General features: G+C 38.6%; 1 protein-coding gene across 1 annotated transcript; it reads right to left on the minus strand.

Annotated features, from left to right (window-relative positions):
• Window positions 1–13,618: 13,618 nt before the first annotated feature.
• On the minus strand, window positions 13,619–14,095 carry LOC119510238 (non-histone chromosomal protein HMG-14-like). Its single transcript, XM_037804449.1, has one exon. It carries the CDS (start codon window positions 13,922–13,924, stop codon window positions 13,619–13,621), a length of 306 nt encoding a protein of 101 aa, XP_037660377.1. The 5' UTR covers window positions 13,925–14,095.
• Window positions 14,096–20,040: the final 5,945 nt, after the last annotated feature.

The raw sequence follows: 20,040 nt of genomic DNA on the forward strand, positions 1-20,040 counted from the left end.
TCCCCTCTCTTCGCACAGTTCCTCCTTCCCAGCTCCGGGACAACTGGCTCAGCTCTGGGCTGTGGGCACAGCCCCGGGCAGGAGTATCTCCAGCCCTCTGGGGGGCCAGCTACAAGCAGTGGGGTTTCTTTCTCTGTCTGGCTCTCCCCTCCACTCCCCTGGCCCTGAGGGAATCTGCAGCGGGCTATCCTCCATGCCAGACACTGAGAGGCCAGCTCAGCCCGCTCCTGCTGTGTTCCCACTGTTGCAACTGCAGCCGCTCCTGGGTTTTTCCCTTTTTTTTTAAAAAAAAGAACCAGTCCGTCTCCAAACGCCAACCCCTGGCTTCCCCACACCGCAGCACGGCCACGGTCTTGGGTCTTTCAGCCGGTTTACTCACTCGTTTCAGAATGCAGACTCCCGATTTCACCAAGTATACGGCCCCTGTGGTTCTAGCAGACCTTGTCCAGCTGGTGCATTGCTGAAACCTGTATTCTGGGTCACCTTCTGGTTTTTATCTAGTATTTTTCACGGAGGTGTTTTTTTGCCCTGTCTCACCTAGCCGCCATCTTAGGTTCATCCCTGTACATTTTTCAAAATTCTTTGTTTCCTAGTCAAGATTAGCTAAACTACCCTCATGCATAAGAAACTTCAGTCCTACTGATGGCCCACTGATTCTCATCCCTGTTTAAGAGCACTGTCCAGCCCTCGGGCCCTTTACTTGCTGGTATGACTTACCCGACATATACCAGCTCCTGCCAAACATGAGCCTCTTCTTTTACTCTTATAAAAAGATCACACAAATAACCCTAAACCTCTTTGTCTTCAGAAACAGTAAACAAAATTAAAACATTCCATGTTTTGAACAAAATTATGGTGTTAATTTTTAGTGAATCAGTTAATATTTTCATTTTAATCGAATGTCTTTCCTCTGTGTTTAAACAGTGGCAATATAATCTGCAGATATTGAATACCTTGATATTAAGAAGTATGACAGGAGAATTTCCCAAATACCCAAATACCATTCTGTCACATAGAGTTAGTATGTACATGATAAAAAGTAGAGAGATTTAATTCAGACTGTGTTCTGATCTGGGAACTGGATTCTCTGCCCAATGTGCATATTAGCCAATCTTTGACACTGGGATTTCAAAGAGAAAAAAGGTTTTATTATAGAGCATGCTGTATAGGAAAATGGGAGGCAAAAAGGCCCCCCATCTGTTTGAGTCCTAAAGGTTTGGGTTTTTACGGGGTTAGACAAAGGGCGGTAGAGACATTGACATTGACAGATATTGTTTGATTGGTTATGGTTAATTGGCGGTGTGTAAGCCTGGGCCTGAAGACTGACAAGAGCTGGGGTAAACAGTTTATAAAATTAACATAACTCTAAGAGGTTCTTTGAAAAGTTGGGGTAAGCATTAGGTTATAGTTTACAGTAGTGTTGTAAGTAGTTAAATTTACAGAGTTAAATTGCTATTATTAGTAGTAATAGTAAATAGTTAAATTAACATAACAAGTGAACAACTGACAAGGGACTGGCAAAAAAAGGACTGACTGGGGCAAATAGATTGTTGAGCTGCTGCCTGTTGATAAGAGGTAAAAATTAATTCTGGAATTTGAAAATGATGGCTCCAACCCAGGAGAGGTGGCTCCCCAGATTCCCTGGCTGCTTTGGGTCATGCTGACTAATGAAGAGAAAAAACAGCTTATCTGGGGTCGTATCTTTGGTTTTTGTTCTCCCCTCTAGGTGGGAGAGAAAAGGACTGAAATATTCCAGCAGGCAAGCTTTGGATGAGTCAAACATGCTAAAAACCTGCTTTGTTCTCTTCCAAATGGCAGAGGGAGAGGTTAAATCAGTTCCAAGCTTTAGATAAACCTGAGGGAGGAAAAAAGGAAAAAAAGCAACAAACCCAATCCCATCATTTTTTCAATATCATCCTCCTGCCTTCCAGCCACTTCTCCCTGACAGCTGTAATGTTAACCCTGTAAGTGCTGAATTTACTGTTAAGGGTTTGAGGAATCTTGCAAGGAAGAAGAAAGCCATCCTGGCTTTGTATTTTGTGGCTACTGCATCTGCATGTATGATAAAAGTTGATATAAAATGTTATGTTTATAATTTCACAAAGCTAGAAGGATCATCTCCATCAGAGAAAGCTGCCAAAATAAAAGAAAAAAAAAAGTGTAGTGGGAAAAAATTTCCTTGTTTTTTTATGGCCTGTGAGAGGATTGGAACTTAAATTTTTTGGGTATTGGCAAAGAACAAGTCTTGGTAACTAATGATTTTTGTTCTGATTTTTGCCAATTGGAGCCCCTGGGAAAAAGGGAGACAACATGAAAAGAGCCCATTTCTAGATGGAAATAGACTTTTGGAGTTTGAAAAAGCAGTTTTTAGTTGCTAATGAGCTCTTGTGAAATCAGATGTCTGGTTCTTTGAGGCTGATGATTCTCCAGCCAGATGTGCATATATATATTTTCATCATTGACTTTTTTAAACTTTTTTTAAAAATGCAATTTTATTGAGATGTATTCACATACAATATAATCCATCCAAAGTATACAATCAGTGGCCCACAGTTTCATCGTATAGTTGTGCATTCATTGCCACAATCAATTTTACATTTTCATTACTCCAAAATAAAGAAAAAAAATAAAAATAAAAAAGAACACCCAAAACATCCCATATCCCTCCTCCTCCCACCCTTTTTTTTTTTTTACATTTGTAAGTGGTTTTATTGATAATTTAGAGTTTTATGTTACCACAATACATCTTTTTTATTAAATTCAGTTTTTTTTTATTAAATTCAGTTTTATTGAAATACATTCGCACACCATACAATCATCCATGGTATACAACCCACTGTCCACAGTATGATAACATAGTTATGCGTTCATCACCACAATCTATCTCTGAACATTTTCCTTACATCAGAAAGAACCAGAACAAGAATAAAAAATAAAAGTGAAAAAGAACACCCAAATCATCCCCCATCCCACCCCATTTGTCCTTCAGTTTTTATCCCCATTTTTCTACTCATCCATACACTAAATAAAGGGGGTTCTCCCACCCTTTTATATGTCTTTTATTTTTGGTCTTTATTTTATTACTCATCTGCCCATACACTGGATGAAGGGAGTGTCAATCACAAGGTTTTCACAATCACATGGTCACATGATAAAAGCTACATAATTAAACAATCATCATCAAGAATCAAGTCTACTGGATTATAGTTCAACAGATTCAGGTATTTCCTTCTAGCTATATAATACACTAGAAACTAAAAAGGAATAACTATATAATGCGTAAGAATAACTTCCAGAATGACTTTTTGACTCTATTTGAAATCTCCTAGCCATTGAAACTTTGTTTCATTTCTTTTCCCCCTTTTGGTCAAGAAGGCATTCTCAATCCTACGATGCCAGGACCAGGCTCATCCCTGGGAGTCCTGTCCCTCGTTGCCTGAGAGACTTATACTCCTGGGAGTCATGTCCCACATAGTGGGAGGGTAGTGAGTTTATTGGCAGAGTTGGTTGAGAGACAGACGCCACATCTGAGCAACAAAAGATGTTCTCTGGGGGGTGATTCTTAGGCATTATTATAAGTAGGCTTAGCTTCTCCTTTGCGAGAATAAGTTTCATAAGGGCAAGCCCCAAGGTCAAGGACTTGACTTATTAAATTGGGAGTCCTTAATGCTTGTGAGAATATCAGGAATATTCCCTCAAGGGGACTTTGCAAATACTTTTTATTTTCTGCCCCAAATACTCTGGAATATATCGGAGTATTACATTAACCTGTACAGAATAACAAGATCTCATTCCCTATCCTAGGTTCCATGTAATTATGTTGTCTAAATAAACTGAACTTACAGGTTAAATTAGACAGTATGCTACAGAGAATATAGATTTTGTACCAAATAAACATCTCTTAAATAAAAGTTAAAACTCAGGAATAGATGCTACTGCTGTAAGAGCTTACAATCTAGGAACCTTTACAATGAGCCTTATTGAACATTCTGTACTCCTGCATCATCAGTTGCCCAATCTCTGTCCACTTTCTATCCCCTGATCACCTATGCTCTCAAATTCAATTCTCAGCATTTGCTCATCATAGCTATTTTATATTAGTGAGCCCTTACAATATCTGTCCTTTAGTTTCTGGCTTATTTCACTCAACATAATGTCCTCAAGGTTCATTCACCTAGTTGCATGCCTCACAACTTCATTCCTTCTTAAAGCTGTTCAGTATTCCGTTGTATATATACACCACAGTTTGCCCTTCTGTTCACTCATTGGTGTACCCTTTGGCCTCCTCCATCCATTGCAAATTGTGAAAACTGCCGCCATAAACACCAATGTGAAAATGCCTGTTCGTGTCCCTGCTTTCAGTTCTTCCAAGTATATACCAAATAACGGGGTTGCAGGATCTTATAGCAACCCTGTACTTAGCCTCCTGTGGAACCACCACATTATATTCCAGAGGGGCTGCACTGTTTTACTTCCCTACCAACTTTGAATAGGTATCTCTCTCTCTCCACATCTTCTCCAGCACTTGTATCTTTCTGTTTATCTTTTGAACAATTTTAATCACACGCCATACAGTTCATCCTAAGTGAACAATCAATAGCTCCTGGTATAATCACATAGTTATGCATTCACCACCACAATCTATATGAAAACATTTCCATTTCTTCCACAAAGAAAGAAGAAGAGGAAAAAAAATAAAAGAATAAAGAATAACAAAAATAAAAAAGGAGAAGCAACACAACAACAAGAATCCTATACCCCGCCCTTATATACCTCTCTATTGACATTTAGCTTTGGTATGTTGCCTTTGTTACAATTAGTGGAAGGACATTACAATGTTACTGTTAGCTATAGAGCCTAGTTTTCATTGACGGTATTTTTCCCATATACCATCCCATTATCAACACCTTGCAATGTTGACATTCCCTTGTTCTCCCTCATGTAAAAACTTTCTTATATTTCTACCTTTAATCACCATCATTGTCCACTCTAGGTTTTGCTAAGTTTTACAGTCCCAGTTTTCATCCTCTATCTTTCCTTCAGGTGTCAGATATGCCCCTAGCCTTTCTCTTTCAACCATACTCACACTCAGCTTTATTCATTATACTTACAGTATTGTGCTACCATCAAATAGTATTGTGCTATCCATTTCTGGATCTTTACATCAATCCTGTTGAACATTCTGTACTCCTTCAGCATCAAATGCCCAATCTCAATCCTTTTTCTACCTCCTGATAACTGTGTTCTTTAACTCTGAGTTTGCTCATTATGGTTAGTTCATATTAGTGAGACAATCAGTATTTGTCCTTTTGTTTCTGGCTAATTTTGCTCAACGTAATGTCCTCAAGGCTCATCCACGTTGTTGCATGCACCATGACTTTATTCTGTCTTACAGCTACATAATATTCCATTGTATGTATATACCATAGTTTGTTTATCCACTCGTCCACTGATGGACATTTAGGTGGTTTCCATCACTTGGCAATTGTAGTTAATGCTGCTATAACCATTGTACAAATGTCTGTTCATGTCCTAGCCTTCATTTTATCTGAGTGTATACCTAGTTATGGGATTGCTGGGTCATACTGCAATTCTATACTTACCTTAGAAGAACCACCAAAATGCCTTCCAGAGCTGTTGCACCATTCTACATTCCTACCAACAGTGAATCAGTGTGCCTCTTTCTCCAACACTTGTAGTTTTCTGTTTTTTTGTTTTGTTTTGCTTTATAATGGCCATTCTAGTAGGTGTGAGATGATTTCTCATTGTGGTTTTGATTAGCATTTCCCCAATAGCTAGTGAAGATGAGTATCTTTTCATATGTTTTTGAGCCATTTTTATTTCCTCTTTGGAAAAGTGTCTTTCCATGTCTTTTGCCCATTTTTAAATTGGGTTGTTTGACTTTTTGTTGTTGAGTTGTAGGATCTCTTTATATATTCTGAATATTAAACCCTTATCTAATATGTGGTTTCCAAATATTGTCTCCTTTTGGATAGGCTGCCTTTTTACCTTCCTGACAAAGTCCTTTCATACACAAAAGTACTCAATTTTGAGGAGATCCCATTTACGTTTCTTCTTTCTTTGCTCACGCTTTGGGTGTAAGGTCTGGGAAACCACCTCCTATCACAAGATCCTTAAGATATTTCCCTATATTTTCTTCCAAAAGTTTTATGGACTTATCTCTAATGTTTAGGTCTTTGATCCACTTTGAATTAATTTTTGTATAAGGTGTGGGATAGGGGTTCTCTTTCACTCTTCTGAATATGAATATCCAATTCTCCAAGCACCATTTGTTGAAGAGGCTGCTCTGTTCCAGTTGAGTTGACTTTGACTGCCTTATCAAAGATCAATTGTCCATAGATGAGAGGGTCTGTTTCTGAACACTTAAGTTGATTCTGTTGGTCAGTATACCTACCTTTATGCTAGTAGAATGCTGTTTTGACCTCTGTGCCTTTTTAATATGCTTTGAAGTCAGGTAATGTGAGACCTCCAACTTCATTTTTCTTTCTCAAGATATTTTTAGCTATTCAGGGCACCCTGCCCTTCCAAATAAATTTGGTTATTGGTTTCTCTATTTCTGCAAAGTAAGTTGTTGAGATTTTAATTGGGACTGCATTGAATCTATAAATCAATTTGGATAGAATTGATATCTTAACTATATTTAGTCTTCCAATCCATGAACACAAGTATGTCTTTCCACTTATTTAGGTCTTCCTTTATTTCTTTTAGCAATTCTTTTGCAGTTTTCTGTGTATCAGTCTTTTATGTCCTTGGTTAAATTTATTCCTAAATATTTGATTCTTTTGGTTGCTATTGTAAAAGGAATTTTTTTCTTGATTTCCTTCCCAGATTGCTCCTTACTAGTGTATAGAAGCACTACTAATTTTTGCGTGTTGATCTTGTATCCTGCCACTTTGCTCTACTAATTTATTAGCTATAGTAGCTTTGCTGTAGACTTTTTGGCATTTTCTACATATAGGATCATGTCAACTGCAAACAGTGAAAGTTTTATTTCTTCCTTTCCAATTTAGATGCCTTTTATTCCTTTTTCTTGCCTAATTGCTCTAGCATTGAAGAACAGTGGTGACAGTGGGCATTCTTGTCTTGTTCCTGGTCTTAGAGTGAAAGCTTTCAGTCTTTCCCATTGAGTATGATGTTAGCTATGGTTTTTCATATAGTCCCTTTATCATGTTGAGGAAGTTTCCTTCTATTCCTTTCCTTTGAAGTGCTTTCATCAATGAAGGATGTTGAATTTTGTCAAATATCTTTTCTGCATCAATTGAGATGATTGTGCGGTTCCCCCCTTTGATTTATTGATATGTTGTATTACATTAATTGATTTTCTTGTGTTGAGCCACCCTTGCATAACTGGAATAAAATTTGCTTGGTCATGGTGTATAATTCTTTTAATGTACTGCTGGATTCTATTTGCAAGTATTTTGTTGATTATTTTTGCATCTATATTCATTAAAGAGATTGGTCTGGATTATTGGGGGAGGATCCAAGATGGTGGCATAGAGAGGAGTGGAAGCTAAGTAGTCCCCCTGGAACAACTGAAAAAAAACCAGAAACAACTAGTAAATAATCCAGAATAACTGCAGGGGGACAAACGTGACCGTCCACTCATTATACACTAACCTGAATTGGGAGGATTGCCCAAGATCACAGCATAAAATCTGTAAGTAATAGCTGCGGATCCAAATCGGGAGCCCCCTCCCCCACATCCCGAGCTACAAAGCCTCGTGGTGCCAGAGAGAAGCTTTCTCCCAGCAAGCGAATATAGCTCAGCTGAACTCCAGTTGGGGTTTTAATTAGTGAGTGTGAACTGCTCACTACGAGGTACAAATCCCCAACAAGTAGACAGAGGCTTTGGGTGATGACTGACCTTGGAGAGCTAGAGGGTTGTCTCGGACTAGCTCTGTTCCTTTTTCGGCTCAGTGGAGAAAGCCTCAGCCATTTTCAGTTCCCAGTTCTGTGACCCAGACAGAGGTGTGGCACAGGCAGAGAGAGACCATTGAAATATTAATGACCTCTCCTAAGGCATCTGTCTTCTCTAAGAGGAAAGGGGTGGGGCCCAGCTCTACTACCTGCCTTTCATTCAGAACTTACACCAGTCAAGAATTATAGGCTAATATTTGCATCAGGCAGAGAGCGCCCCTGCACAGCCTGGCGGCCCGGGGCTTCCCTTGAGGGACAATGTGCACTAGTGATGTAGCACAGCGTTCCCTCAGCAGAGGTCCTAGAAGATCACAGCTGAGAAGGGGGGCCCACAGGGAAAGCCCAGGGATGCTATGTCAATGCCGGTGGTTTGTGGGTCAGCGACAGAGAAAATCTGGGGCAAAACTGAGATGAAGGCTTAGACTCTTGCAACAGCCTTGAATCTCTGGGAACACCTGGGAGGTTTGAGTATTAAAGTGGCCCTGCCTCCCTGACCACCCAGACACATGCACCACGTTCAGGGCGGACAGCTCCAACAACAAACCCAAACTGAGTTCACCAATAGAACCCCACAAAAATCATTTCCCCACACACCACAGAGACAGAGTTGGGGAGAACTGACTTGAGGGGTATAGGGGACTCACAGACGCCATCTGCTGGTTAATTGTAGAAAGTGTATGCCACCAACCTGTATTTCTGAAAAATTAGATTGGTATTTTTTTTTTACAACTTGAAAGAACCCTATCAAGCATAGCAAATGCCAAGAGGCCAAAAACAACAGAAAATCTTAATGCATATGATAAAACCAGACAATGTGGAGAACCCGATCCCAAACACCCAAATCAAAATATCAGAAGAGACACAGTACTTGGGACAATTAATCAAACAATTACAATCGAGGAATGAAAATATGGCACAGGATATAAAAGACATGAGGAAGACCATGGAACAGGATAAAAGGGTCATAAAGAAGACCCTAGAAGAGCATAAAGAATACATTGCAAGAGTAAATAAAAAAATAGAAATCTTATGGAAATAAAAGAAACTGTTGGCCAAATTAAAAAGACTCTGGATACTCATAATACAAGATTAGAGGAAACTGAACAACGACTCAGTGTCCTAGAGGTCCACAGAACAGAAAATGAAAGAACAAAAGAAAGAATGGAGAAAAAAATAAAAAAAAATCAAAAAGGATCTCAGGGATACGATAGATAAAATAAAACGTCCAAATTTAAGACTCATTGGTGTCCCAGAAGGGGAAGAGAAGGGTAAAGGTCTGGAAAGAGTATTCAAAGAAATTGTTGGGAAAAACTTCCCAAACCTTCTACATAATATAAATACACAAAGCATAAATGCCCAGCGAACTCCAAATAGAATATAACCAAATAAACCCACTCCAAGACATATCCTGATCAGACTGTCAAATACTGAAGAGAAGGAGCAAGTTCTGAAAGCAGCAAGAGAAAAGCAATTCACCACATACAAAGGAAACAACATAAGACTAAGTTGTGACTTCTCGCCATGGAGGCGAGGAGGCAGTGGCATGACATATTTAAAATTCTGAGAGAGAAAAATTTCCAACCAAGAATACTTTATCCAGCAAAACTCTCCTCCAAATTTTGAGGGAGAGCTTAAATTTTTCACAGGCAAACAAATGCTGAGAGAGTTTGCCAATAAAAGACCTGCCCTACTTCAGATACTAAAGAGAGCCTTACTGACAGAGAAACAAAGAAAGGAGAAAGAGATATAGAGAATTTTAACAGACATATATAGAACCTTACATCCCAAATCACAAGGTCACTCATTTTTCTCTGGTGATCATGGATCTTTCTCCAGAATGGACCATATGCTGGGACATAAAACAAGCCTCAATAAATTAAAAAACAAAAAACAAAAAACAATTGAACATATTCAAAGCACAATCTCTGGCCACAATGGAATACAAATAGAAGTCAATAATTTTTGACTTGTAATTCCACTATTTACTTCCTACATGATATAAAATACACAAACTCTAATGACAAATCAGTGGTTTTGAACTCAATGTAAAATATGTAATTTTTGACAAGAACTATATAAAGGTGGGGGAATGGAGGAGTGTAGGTACATAATTTATGTGTCCTATTGAAATTAAGTTGGTATCAAAGAAAAACAAGATTGTTATGAATTTAAGAGGTTAATTTAAGCCCCACAGTAAACAAAGAAATTACCAGAGAATATGACCATAGAGATGAAAAGTAGAGTATGGGTTAAGAGAAATGGGGGAAGGGGCAATGGGGAGTTAAGAAATGAGTGTAGGGTTGCTGTTTGAAAAAATTTCTAGTAATGGATGGTGGGAAGGTCATCACATTACAACATTCTGAATGTGATTAATCCCACTAATGGAATGTTAGGGAGGGAGTGGAATGGAAAGATTTAGGCTGTATATATGTTTCCACAATTGAGGAAAAAAAAAAAGTCTAAATAGATGACAATTGAATGCCAAGGATGACCCTGGATGGGATCTGAGGATGGGGGACAGGAGGTTCAAAGGGACACAGTTGAGACATAAGGAAAAGGAAATATAGAATGTAAGCTTTGTATCTCTTTATACTTCTTGGCTGTGTTTAATGGGATTGCATAAAAGAATGTTCTTGTTCCTGGGAATTGTATATGTGAATTATAGTGTTTGTTCAAGGATGTGTGCAGCTAGCTCTCATATGTTCAGAAGACAGAGCAATAGATGATGGATGATAGATAGGGAGAGAGGGAGGGAGGGAGGGAGGGAAAGAAATAGCGGTGTGACAACATGTTAAAGTTAGTGGATTCGGGTATCAGGGGGGTCAGGGAATGCTGGAGTTCTGTGTATGGGGTTTGTATTGTTTTTGCAACTGTTCCCATAACTCTGAATTTATTTCAAAATAAAATGTAAAAAAAAATAAAGAGATTGGTCTGTAATTTTCTTTTCTTGTAGTATCTGTCTGGCTTTGGTATTAGCGTGATATTGGCTTCATAGATTGAGTTAGGTAGCTTTTCTTCCTATTCAATTTTTTTCAAGAGTTTGAGCAGGATTGGTACTAATTCTTTCCTGAATTCTTGGTAGATTTCACATGTGAAGCCATCTGATCCTGGACTTTTCTTTTTTGGGAGTTTTATGATGCATGATTTGTTCTCTTTACTTGTGGTTGGTTTGTTGGGGTCTTCTGTTTCTTCTGGAGTTGATGTTGTTTGCTCATGCTTTGCTAGGAAGTTGTCCATTTCATCTAAGTTGTCTAGTTTGTTAGCATATAGTTCTCCTCTCATTATCTCCTTTATCTGTTCAGCCTCAGTAATTATGTCCACCCCTCCTGTTTCTGATTTTATTTATTTGCATCCTCTCTCTTTTTTTCTTTGTCAGCCTAGCTAAAGGTCCAACAATTTTATTGATTTCCTCAAAGAACCAACTTCTGGTTTTGTTGATTCTCTCTATTGTTTTCATGTTCTCAATTTCATTTATTTCTGATCTAATCTTTGTTATTTCTTTTCTTCTGTTTGCATTGGGGTTAGGTTGCTGTTCTTCCTCTAGTTCTTCCAGGTGAGCAGTTAAGTCCTCTATTTTTGTTTTTTCTTCTTTGTTAATGTAAGCATTTAGGGCTATAAATTTCCCTCTTAGTACAGCCTTTGCTGCATCCCATAAGTTTTGATAAGTTGTGTTCTCATTTTCATTGTCTTGATATTTACAGATTTTTCTTGTGATTTCTTCCTTGACCCACTGGTTGTTTAAGAATGTATTGTTTAGCCTCCATATAGTTGTGCATTTTCCAACCTTCCACCTGGTATTGATTTCCAACTTCATTCCATTATGATCCAAGAAAGTGTTTTATATAATTTTGATCTTTTAAAATTTGTTGAGACTTGCTTTGTGACCCAACATATTTCTATTCTTGAGAATGATTGATGAACACTTGAGAAAAATTTGTATCCTGCTGTTTTGGGATACAATGTTTTGCAAGTGTCTGTTAAGTCTAGTTCATTTATCATACTATTCAAAATCTCTGTTTCCTTATTGATCCTCTGTCTAGATGTTCTATCTATTGATGAAAGTGCTGTACTGAAGTCTGCAGCTATTAATGTAGAGGTGTCCACTTCTCCCTTCAGTGTTGTCCATGTTTGCCTCATGTGTTTTGGGGCACTCTGGCTTAGTGCATAAATATTTATGTGTTATGCCTTCTTGATGAATTGTCCTTTTTATTAATATATAGTGTCCTTCTTTGTCTCTTTTAATTGCTTTACATTTGAAGTCCAATTCATCTGATATTAGTATAGCTATCCCGCTCTTCTCTGGTTGTTGTTTGCATGAAATATCTTTTTCCAGCCTTTCACTTTCAACCTATTTTTGTCTTTCCTTCTAAAATGTGTCTCTTGTAGACAGTATATAGATGGGTCCTGTTTTTAAAACCATTCTGCCAGTCTGTGTCTTTTGATTGGGGAGTTTAATCCATTAACATTTAAAGTTATTAATGTAAAGGCAGTTCTTTCTTCTACTGTTATGTCTTTTGGATTTTACATGTCATATCTTACTTTTTTTCCTCTCTCTTTACCCTTAATGATAATCTTCATTTCTACACTCTTCTCCAAACCTCTCTCTCCTTTCTTTTTCTATCTGCCTGTAGTTCTCCCTTTAGTATTTCCTAGAGCAGGTATCTTGTTCACAAACTCTCTCAGTGTCTGTCTGGGAACATTTTAAACTCTCCCTCATTTTCAAAGGAGAGTTTTGCCAGATATAGACTTCTTAGTTGGCAGTTTTTCTCTTTCAGTATCTTAAATATATCATACCACTGCCTTCTTACTTCCATGGTTTCTACTGAGAAATCTGCACATGGTCTTTTTTTTTTTCAAAAAATTCTTTCATAATTGAGATTTTATTGGTTGTTCTGAAGATCAGCACACAGACATTATGAAAATTTGTACACAATTAATGTATGTACCGAAAATCTAAAAAGCCATAGAGTTGTAATTCTTTTCTAAAGTTATTCCAGTGACTTTCCAGCTTAAAATTTGGAGGCAAGCTTTCTCTAAGAGGATATCAAGTACCAATATCTTCAAATGTTGATAAGCTGTTGCATCATAAGTCCCACTAATTCACAATTTAATATCATACACACTAAATACTCACATTTCCAATCTTTCACAGCATATAACAAAGTTATTAGGAAAACTGGACGACCAAAACCAAGGATGTTACAGAGCACACACAGTTCTGACAGGGAGAGCCAAGATCAGGGAGCAGTTTTAAGAAACTATTCTACTAAAAACATTGGAATAGAAGTAATTTAAAATGTTCAAGACATATTAAATGCAAGACTGTGACTCCAAATCATCATTTAGTATGCGTTGTATTACAGGGTATAAAAACTGCCACCCCCCACCCTATGGAATGTTAAAGTTGACAACCAAGACAGTCAAAGCCTCCCATAATTCAATATCCCACTATTTTCTGGTTGTACCAAAAAATAGACAACCAACAAATGATTTCTCCTCTTAAAAAAAAGCATTTACACTTAAAAAAATGGGATGAGGTGGGATTTCAATCTCCTTCTTAAAAATGTTTCTTCTAGAGCTACTAAAAAACTTGCATTTACAAAATAGTTAATAAAAATATTCCTCTGGATTGTACAAGAAGGGGGAAACAGGGACCACTGATAAGACATGGTATACGAGATTAATCAGACTTGGCTTCTGTCTCTCCTGCTTCATCAGAGGCTGGACTCTCTTCATTTTTACTTTCTCCATTTTCTGCAGGTAAATCTTTAGTTTCTTGGTTAGCCATTTCAGCTTGTTTTTCCTTTGCTCCTCTTTTCCCTTTTGGTTGCACTGTTTTGTCTGAAGACTTATCCTTTCCAGCTGCCTTTTTTGGCTTTGCTTCTTGCTTCGCTTTTGCAGGAGTAGGAGCTGACAGCCTCGCTGACCTCCTCTTGGGCTCCTCCTTCCCCGCTCCATTGGCCAAGCTGACCTTCCTCTTGGGCATCTTAGCAGTGGAGCGGGCGTTTGCTGGGTGCTGCGGGCCGCAGCGCGCCGAGAGCCTTCATGAAGCTGGGCTGCTGGCCTCCGCCGCTCCTTCTGCCGCCTGAGCTGCTGCACGTGGTCTTATTGAGCTTCGCTTGTATGTGATGGATTGCTTTTCTCTTGCTGCTTTCAGAATTCTCTTTTTGTCTTTGACTTTTGATAAGCTGATTATTAAGTATCTTGGTATAGGTCTATTCGGATCTTTTCTGTTTGGGGTACACTAAACTTCTTGGATCTGTAATTTTATGTCTTTCATAACAGATGGGGAATTTTCAGTGATTATTTCCTCTATTATTGTTTCTGCCCCTTTTCCCTTCTCTTCTCCTTCTGAGACACCCATGACACATACATTATTGCACCTCATGTTGTCATTCAATTCTCTGAGATGCTGCTCATATCTTTCCATTCTTGTCCCTATCTGTTCTTTTGTGTGTAGGATTTCATATGTCCTATCCTCCAGTTCATGAATCTTTTCTTCTTGCTCTTCAAATCTGCTGTTGAATGTCTCCATTGTTTTTCATCTCTTGTGTTGTGCCTTTCATTCCTATAAGTTCTGCTGATTGTTTTTTCATACTTTCAAATTCTTCCTTATATTCGTCCAATGTCTTCTTCATATCCTTCATCTTTACTGCTATATTTTCCCTCAACTAATTGATATTGTTTTTGGATTGATTTAGGAGATTTGTTTGATTAATAATCAGTTGTTTCAAATCCTGTATCTCAGTTAAGTGTAAGTTTGTTCCTTTGACTGAGCCGTATCTTCATTTTTCCTCATGTGACTTGTAATTTTTAACTGTCTAGGCATCTAGTTTCTTTGATTACCCCAGTCAAATTTTCCCAGACCAGATGAGCCCAGGTCTCAGGAGAAAAGTGTAATCAGTATCATGTTTCTCTGAGGATGAAACCCAGGAGGTTGTCAGATTTTCCTGTGAGGTCTCTAGACTTGGTGCTTTTCCTATCTTACCCAGCAAGTGGCGCTTGTTAGCCTGCAGCTCTCTGCTGGTGTAAAGAGGTGTGGTCCTTTAATTCTCAGTCCACTGTCCTGGCCAGGGGCTGAGGGTGTTAGAATCCAAGCTTAAGTTGTTTCTGGTTGTTCCACCTCCCCTCCCCTGCCAGACCCTTTGGTCTGAATTCTCTGAGGAAGGGCTACCACTTGAGCTGGGTGCCACCTCCCCTTTTCTTATGGAAGACGCACCTTCTAGGGAGCTGTCTTCTACCCTTGAACTCCTCCTTTGTCTCTCTGATTCTGTTAACTCCATGCTTGCCTGGGTCAGTGCTGACAATTGAAAATGCCTGAAGCTTTCTCTAGTGAGCTACTTAGAATGGGAGGGGGAAAAAAAAGAGGAGCAAGAGAGAAAGCCCTTTTTCAGAGCCAGTCCCCATCCCCCCCGTTTCACCACTCAACCAGAGTTGGTACCTGGTTCTCTGTGCTCCTTTTCTTGGGACACAGCCATTTTCCAGTATGCTGAGTCCTCTCCAAAAGACTTTCATACCCATAAGTTTATTTATGTATTTTTATGTAAGTTTATTTATGTATTTTTTCCCTGTCAGCCCCATCTCCTCTCTGCTGGGAGTGACCTCAGGGTACTTTCCTGCTTGCTCTGGGTTTATCTGTGCTTATAGCTTGTTTTACAACTCAGCCTGCCATGCTGGTGGGGGAAGGGTGCCAGCACCACAGTTTGGGGAGCTTTACTTATAGTTCTATGCTGTGATCTCAGCCATTCTACCCATTCCAGGGTGGTGTATGATGTGTGTACAGTCACGGATGTCTCCCAATAGTTGTTCCAGACTATTTGCTAGTTGTTCCTGGCTGTTTACTGGTTGCTCTAGAGAACTAACTAAATTCCATACCTCTCTCTGCTGCCAACTTGCCCCGCCTCCTCACCCACCAGCCTTTTCTCTCTGCAAGCATTGAAGGCAGGTTTTATGATTCATAACTCTAAAAAGTCCTCCATGGTGTTTTTATGAGGACTAAGATGATTTTATAAAAACTGAAACCTAGACTTTGGACATCTTCCTGATAAGAAAGTTTTGGGGATAATATAAAAAGGTAATGTTAGCTTTCAACCAGCAGCATTCTGAAATAGAGAAAAGTAGATTAATTTTAATTTAGAGAAGAGCACAGCATAGGGATACCTAAGTCAGGCTGTTTTGGCAGAAACAGGTAGCCAGCTGCTTGGGGCAGATTTCCAGCGCTGCTCAGTCTACAGCTGTAGACTACTTGAAAATATTTTATCAGTCTTAGTTTCCTAGTTTTAAGAATTGCACTCTGGTTATGTAAGATTTTAACATTAGCAAAGTTGGATAAAGGGTATATAAAAACTCTGTTCATTTTTGTAGCTTTATTGTAAGTTTAAAACTATTTAAATAAAAAGATTAAAAAATAAAATCCTAAACTGACTATTTTTTCTTGGCACTTTGAGAATATTTTTCTACTGTGTTTGCCTTTGGGGCAAAGAGAAGTTCTTAAAAGATACTACTATCTACTTAGATATAGACATCTGCTTGGGTGATCTTTTTTGGAATTCATGTATTTAAGAATTAGCATTTTTCTTTAATTCTGGAAATTTCAGTAATTGTCTCTTAAAATATTGCCTTTCCTCCATTCTCTGTCCTTCTGGAACACCAATTACATGTATGTTAAACTTTCTCACTCTGTCTTCCATGTCTCTAAATATCTACTTCCAATTTTCCATCGCTTTGTCTTTCTGTACTTCATTCTGAGTAATTTCTCCAGATATGCCTTCTAGTTCAATAAATATCTCATTAGCCATGTGTAACCTACTTTTCAAACTAACTTTTGAGTTTCTAATTTCAATTATTTTAGCTTTATTTTTTTAAGTTCCATATGGTTCTTCTACAGATCCACCTAGTCAATCATTTAGATCTCTTTTTCCTTAGTCATAATATTAATTCTCTTTTTTTAATGTTGAAATATACTAAACATTATTTTATATTTTTATTTTATAGTCTGCATCCAATAATGTCAATATGGGCAGTTTTTGTTGCTTTGATTTCATAATTAATGTTTTTGCTAGCTCTTGCACATTGTAGCTTATTTATTTGTGTGTGCGTTCACTGATTTTGTATTATGACCTCTTGTTCTTTGGAACTTCATCTTTGGGAATTCTTTGGGTTCTATGTAAAAAGTATTTCCTTCAGAAGGGAATTTTTATATTTTTTTATTTTTTTAGGTACTTGGGAGCACTACCAATCTAGAATTTCTTTAAACTAAATTTTCAACTGGAGTTTTTTTTTTTTTTTTTTTAGGTCACACAGGTAATGAAAATTTCAACCCCAAACAATCATACCATTCCATTTATGATTAGGAATTATCCAGGAAGACTCTTCTTTTTTTCCTGCTCTATCTAGAACAGAAGTCAAAAAAGGCAAGTGTATCACCATCATCTAGTTCTGCAAAGTGTTAGTTTTCCCAGTTCATCCTCTGAATAGGTCCCTGATTTGTGTGGGTTCAATAATATAACCTACCATCTTCTGACCTCAGGCTTTGTCTTCTATCTCCTTTACAATGGCTTGCTAAATCACATAATCCAGGCCACCAGCAAGTGACATATATCACCATTGGCCCATTCTTCCTCCCATGGATTCTCACTTTCTTGTCATTTCTGGATTTCCTGGAATTCTCTTCTCTTCTCCCAGTGCAGCTATGCATTTATAAAAATGTTTTGCTATTTTTCATTGTGTTATCCAGAAAGTTTTTTTTCTGTGTACATGTGGTCTGCCATATTGCTTGTAAAGGGAACCCATTTAATCTTCTCAAAATGCTGTGAGTTATAATGTGTTGTGCCCGGGTTTTGTACAGAGATATCTTAGGGCCAAGAGTTTAAGTGATTTCCCTTCTCCACAGAACTAGAAATGAAATCCAAACAGGTCTGGGCTCAAAGCAGGGGTATTTTCCATGGACCTGAAATGAAATTCTTAATGAAATTTGTTGAATGATACATCGTCTAATTCCTGCCTGAATTAATCTAGAAATTGACATGAATCCTTTCATTGAGCTATAAAGAGCCTAAATCAGAAATAAATCATAAAAACTGAAATAAGGAAGTTTCCTGAACTTTAGGAGCATAATATGTCATATCAGTGTCTCATCCCTAAATACTGCCCCCACAGGGCACTGGGAGGCCCCAGGAACACTCACGGGGGGCCAGGTCCTGCTGTCCAGAGTGGAGTTCATTGAAAGCTCCCTGCCTTCTCAGGGACTGGTCCCATCCCTCCTCGTTTCTGTCTTGGAGCTGATGATCACAGTCACTACAAATTCACCTTCTATTCCTGTTCCTGTGCCTTACGATGGTTTCTGCAGTTCCTTAGACTTTCCAGAGCAACATATTCCCTATTATTTACCAGCCCTTAAACCAACCACAGGGAAACAAGAGAACATTGTAATGCTTTGTCAGGTGATAAGATTGCAAAGGCAGCACCCACTGCCAGAATTCCTGACTGCTCCTGGACATAGCCAATAGCTGACTCCAGCATTCACTTGCTTGTCAGGAACTGGAGGATAAATTGTAACTATAAGCCCAAACTGGCTAATGAATGTGAGTTAGGGGCCATTTTGATTATCAGCTCTTGATTCTGCAGCAACTAAGCTGGACAAGGATGCTGGTTAGAGGCAACAGTATGCAACTGTCTGGTGTTTGCTTGTAGATACCAAGGTTGGGATCTCCTTCCTGACCACAACTGGTAGGCTGGAAGGTGAAATGTGGGTTTAGGATACTTGTACAGAAAACAGGAGTCAGGGAAGCAACTTTGATTGTTCTAACCAAGGAACTGTATTTTGGACATACTGTTTCCTTTCTGACAAATGCCTCAAATCTTCTTTTCTTTTTTTAATCTACATTTTATTGAGATATATTCACATACCACGCAGTCATACAAAACAAATTGCACTTTCGATTGTTCACAGTACCATTACATAGTTGTACATTCATCACCTAAATCAATCCCTGACACCTTCATTAGCACACACACAAAAATAACAAGAATAATAATTAGAGTGAAAAAGAGCAATTGAAGTAAAAAAGAACACTGGGTACCTTTGTCTGTTTGTTTCCTTCCCCTATTTTTCTATTCATCCATCCATAAACTAGACAAAGTGGAGTGTGCTCCTTATGGCTTTCCCAATCCCATTGTCACCCCTCATAAGCTACATTTTTATACAACTGTCTTCAAGATTCATGGGTTCTGGGTTGTAGTTTGATAGTTTCAGGTATCCACCACTAGCTACCCCAATTCTTTAGAACCTAAAAAGGGTTGTCTAAAGTGTGCGTAAGAGTGCCCACCAGAGTGACCTCTCGGCTCCTTTTGGAATCTCTCTGCTACTGAAGCTTATTTCATTTCCTTTCACATCCCCCTTTTGGTCAAGAAGATGTTCTCCGTCCCACGATGCCAGGTCTACATTCCTCCCCGGGAGTCATATTCCACGTTGCCAGGGAGATTCACTCCCCTGGGTGTCTGATCCCACGTAGGGGGGATGGCAGTGATTCACCTTTCAAGTTGGCTTAGCTAGAGAGAGAGGGCCACATCTCAGCAACAAAGAGGCATTCGGGAGGAGGCTCTTAGGCACAATTATAGGGAGGCCTAGCCTCTCCTTTGCAGCAACCGTCTTCCCAAGGGTAAAACCTATGGTAGAGGGCTCAACCCATCAAACCACCCATCCCCTATATCTGTGGTCATGTTAGCAACCATCGAGGTGGGGTAGGCGAATACCCCTGCATTCTCCACAGGCTCCTCAAGGGGGCACTACATTTTTTTTCCTTGTTTTTCTTTTTTTTTTTTTAACTTTCCCTTCTTTTTTAAATCAACTGTATGAAAAAAAAGTTAAAAAGAAAACAAACATACAATAAAAGAACATTTCAAAGAGACCATAACAAGGGAGTAAGAAAAAGACAACTAACCTAAGATAACTGCTTAACTTCCAACATGTTCCTACTTTACCCCAAGAAAGTTACATAATATAGCAACATTTCTGTGAACTTGTTCCTACTATATCCATCAGAAATTAACAGACCATAGTCATTTCTGGGCATCCCCAGAACGTTAAATAGCTTATCTGTT

Source organism: Choloepus didactylus, chromosome 15, assembly GCF_015220235.1.
Source record: "Choloepus didactylus isolate mChoDid1 chromosome 15, mChoDid1.pri, whole genome shotgun sequence".
Lineage (NCBI taxonomy): Eukaryota > Metazoa > Chordata > Mammalia > Pilosa > Megalonychidae > Choloepus > Choloepus didactylus.

Excerpts from the sequence above, each read along its gene's own strand:
- LOC119510238 (XM_037804449.1), bottom strand. The coding sequence starts at position 13,924 with ATGCCCAAGAGGAAGGTCAGCTTGGCCAATGGAGCGGGGAAGGAGGAG.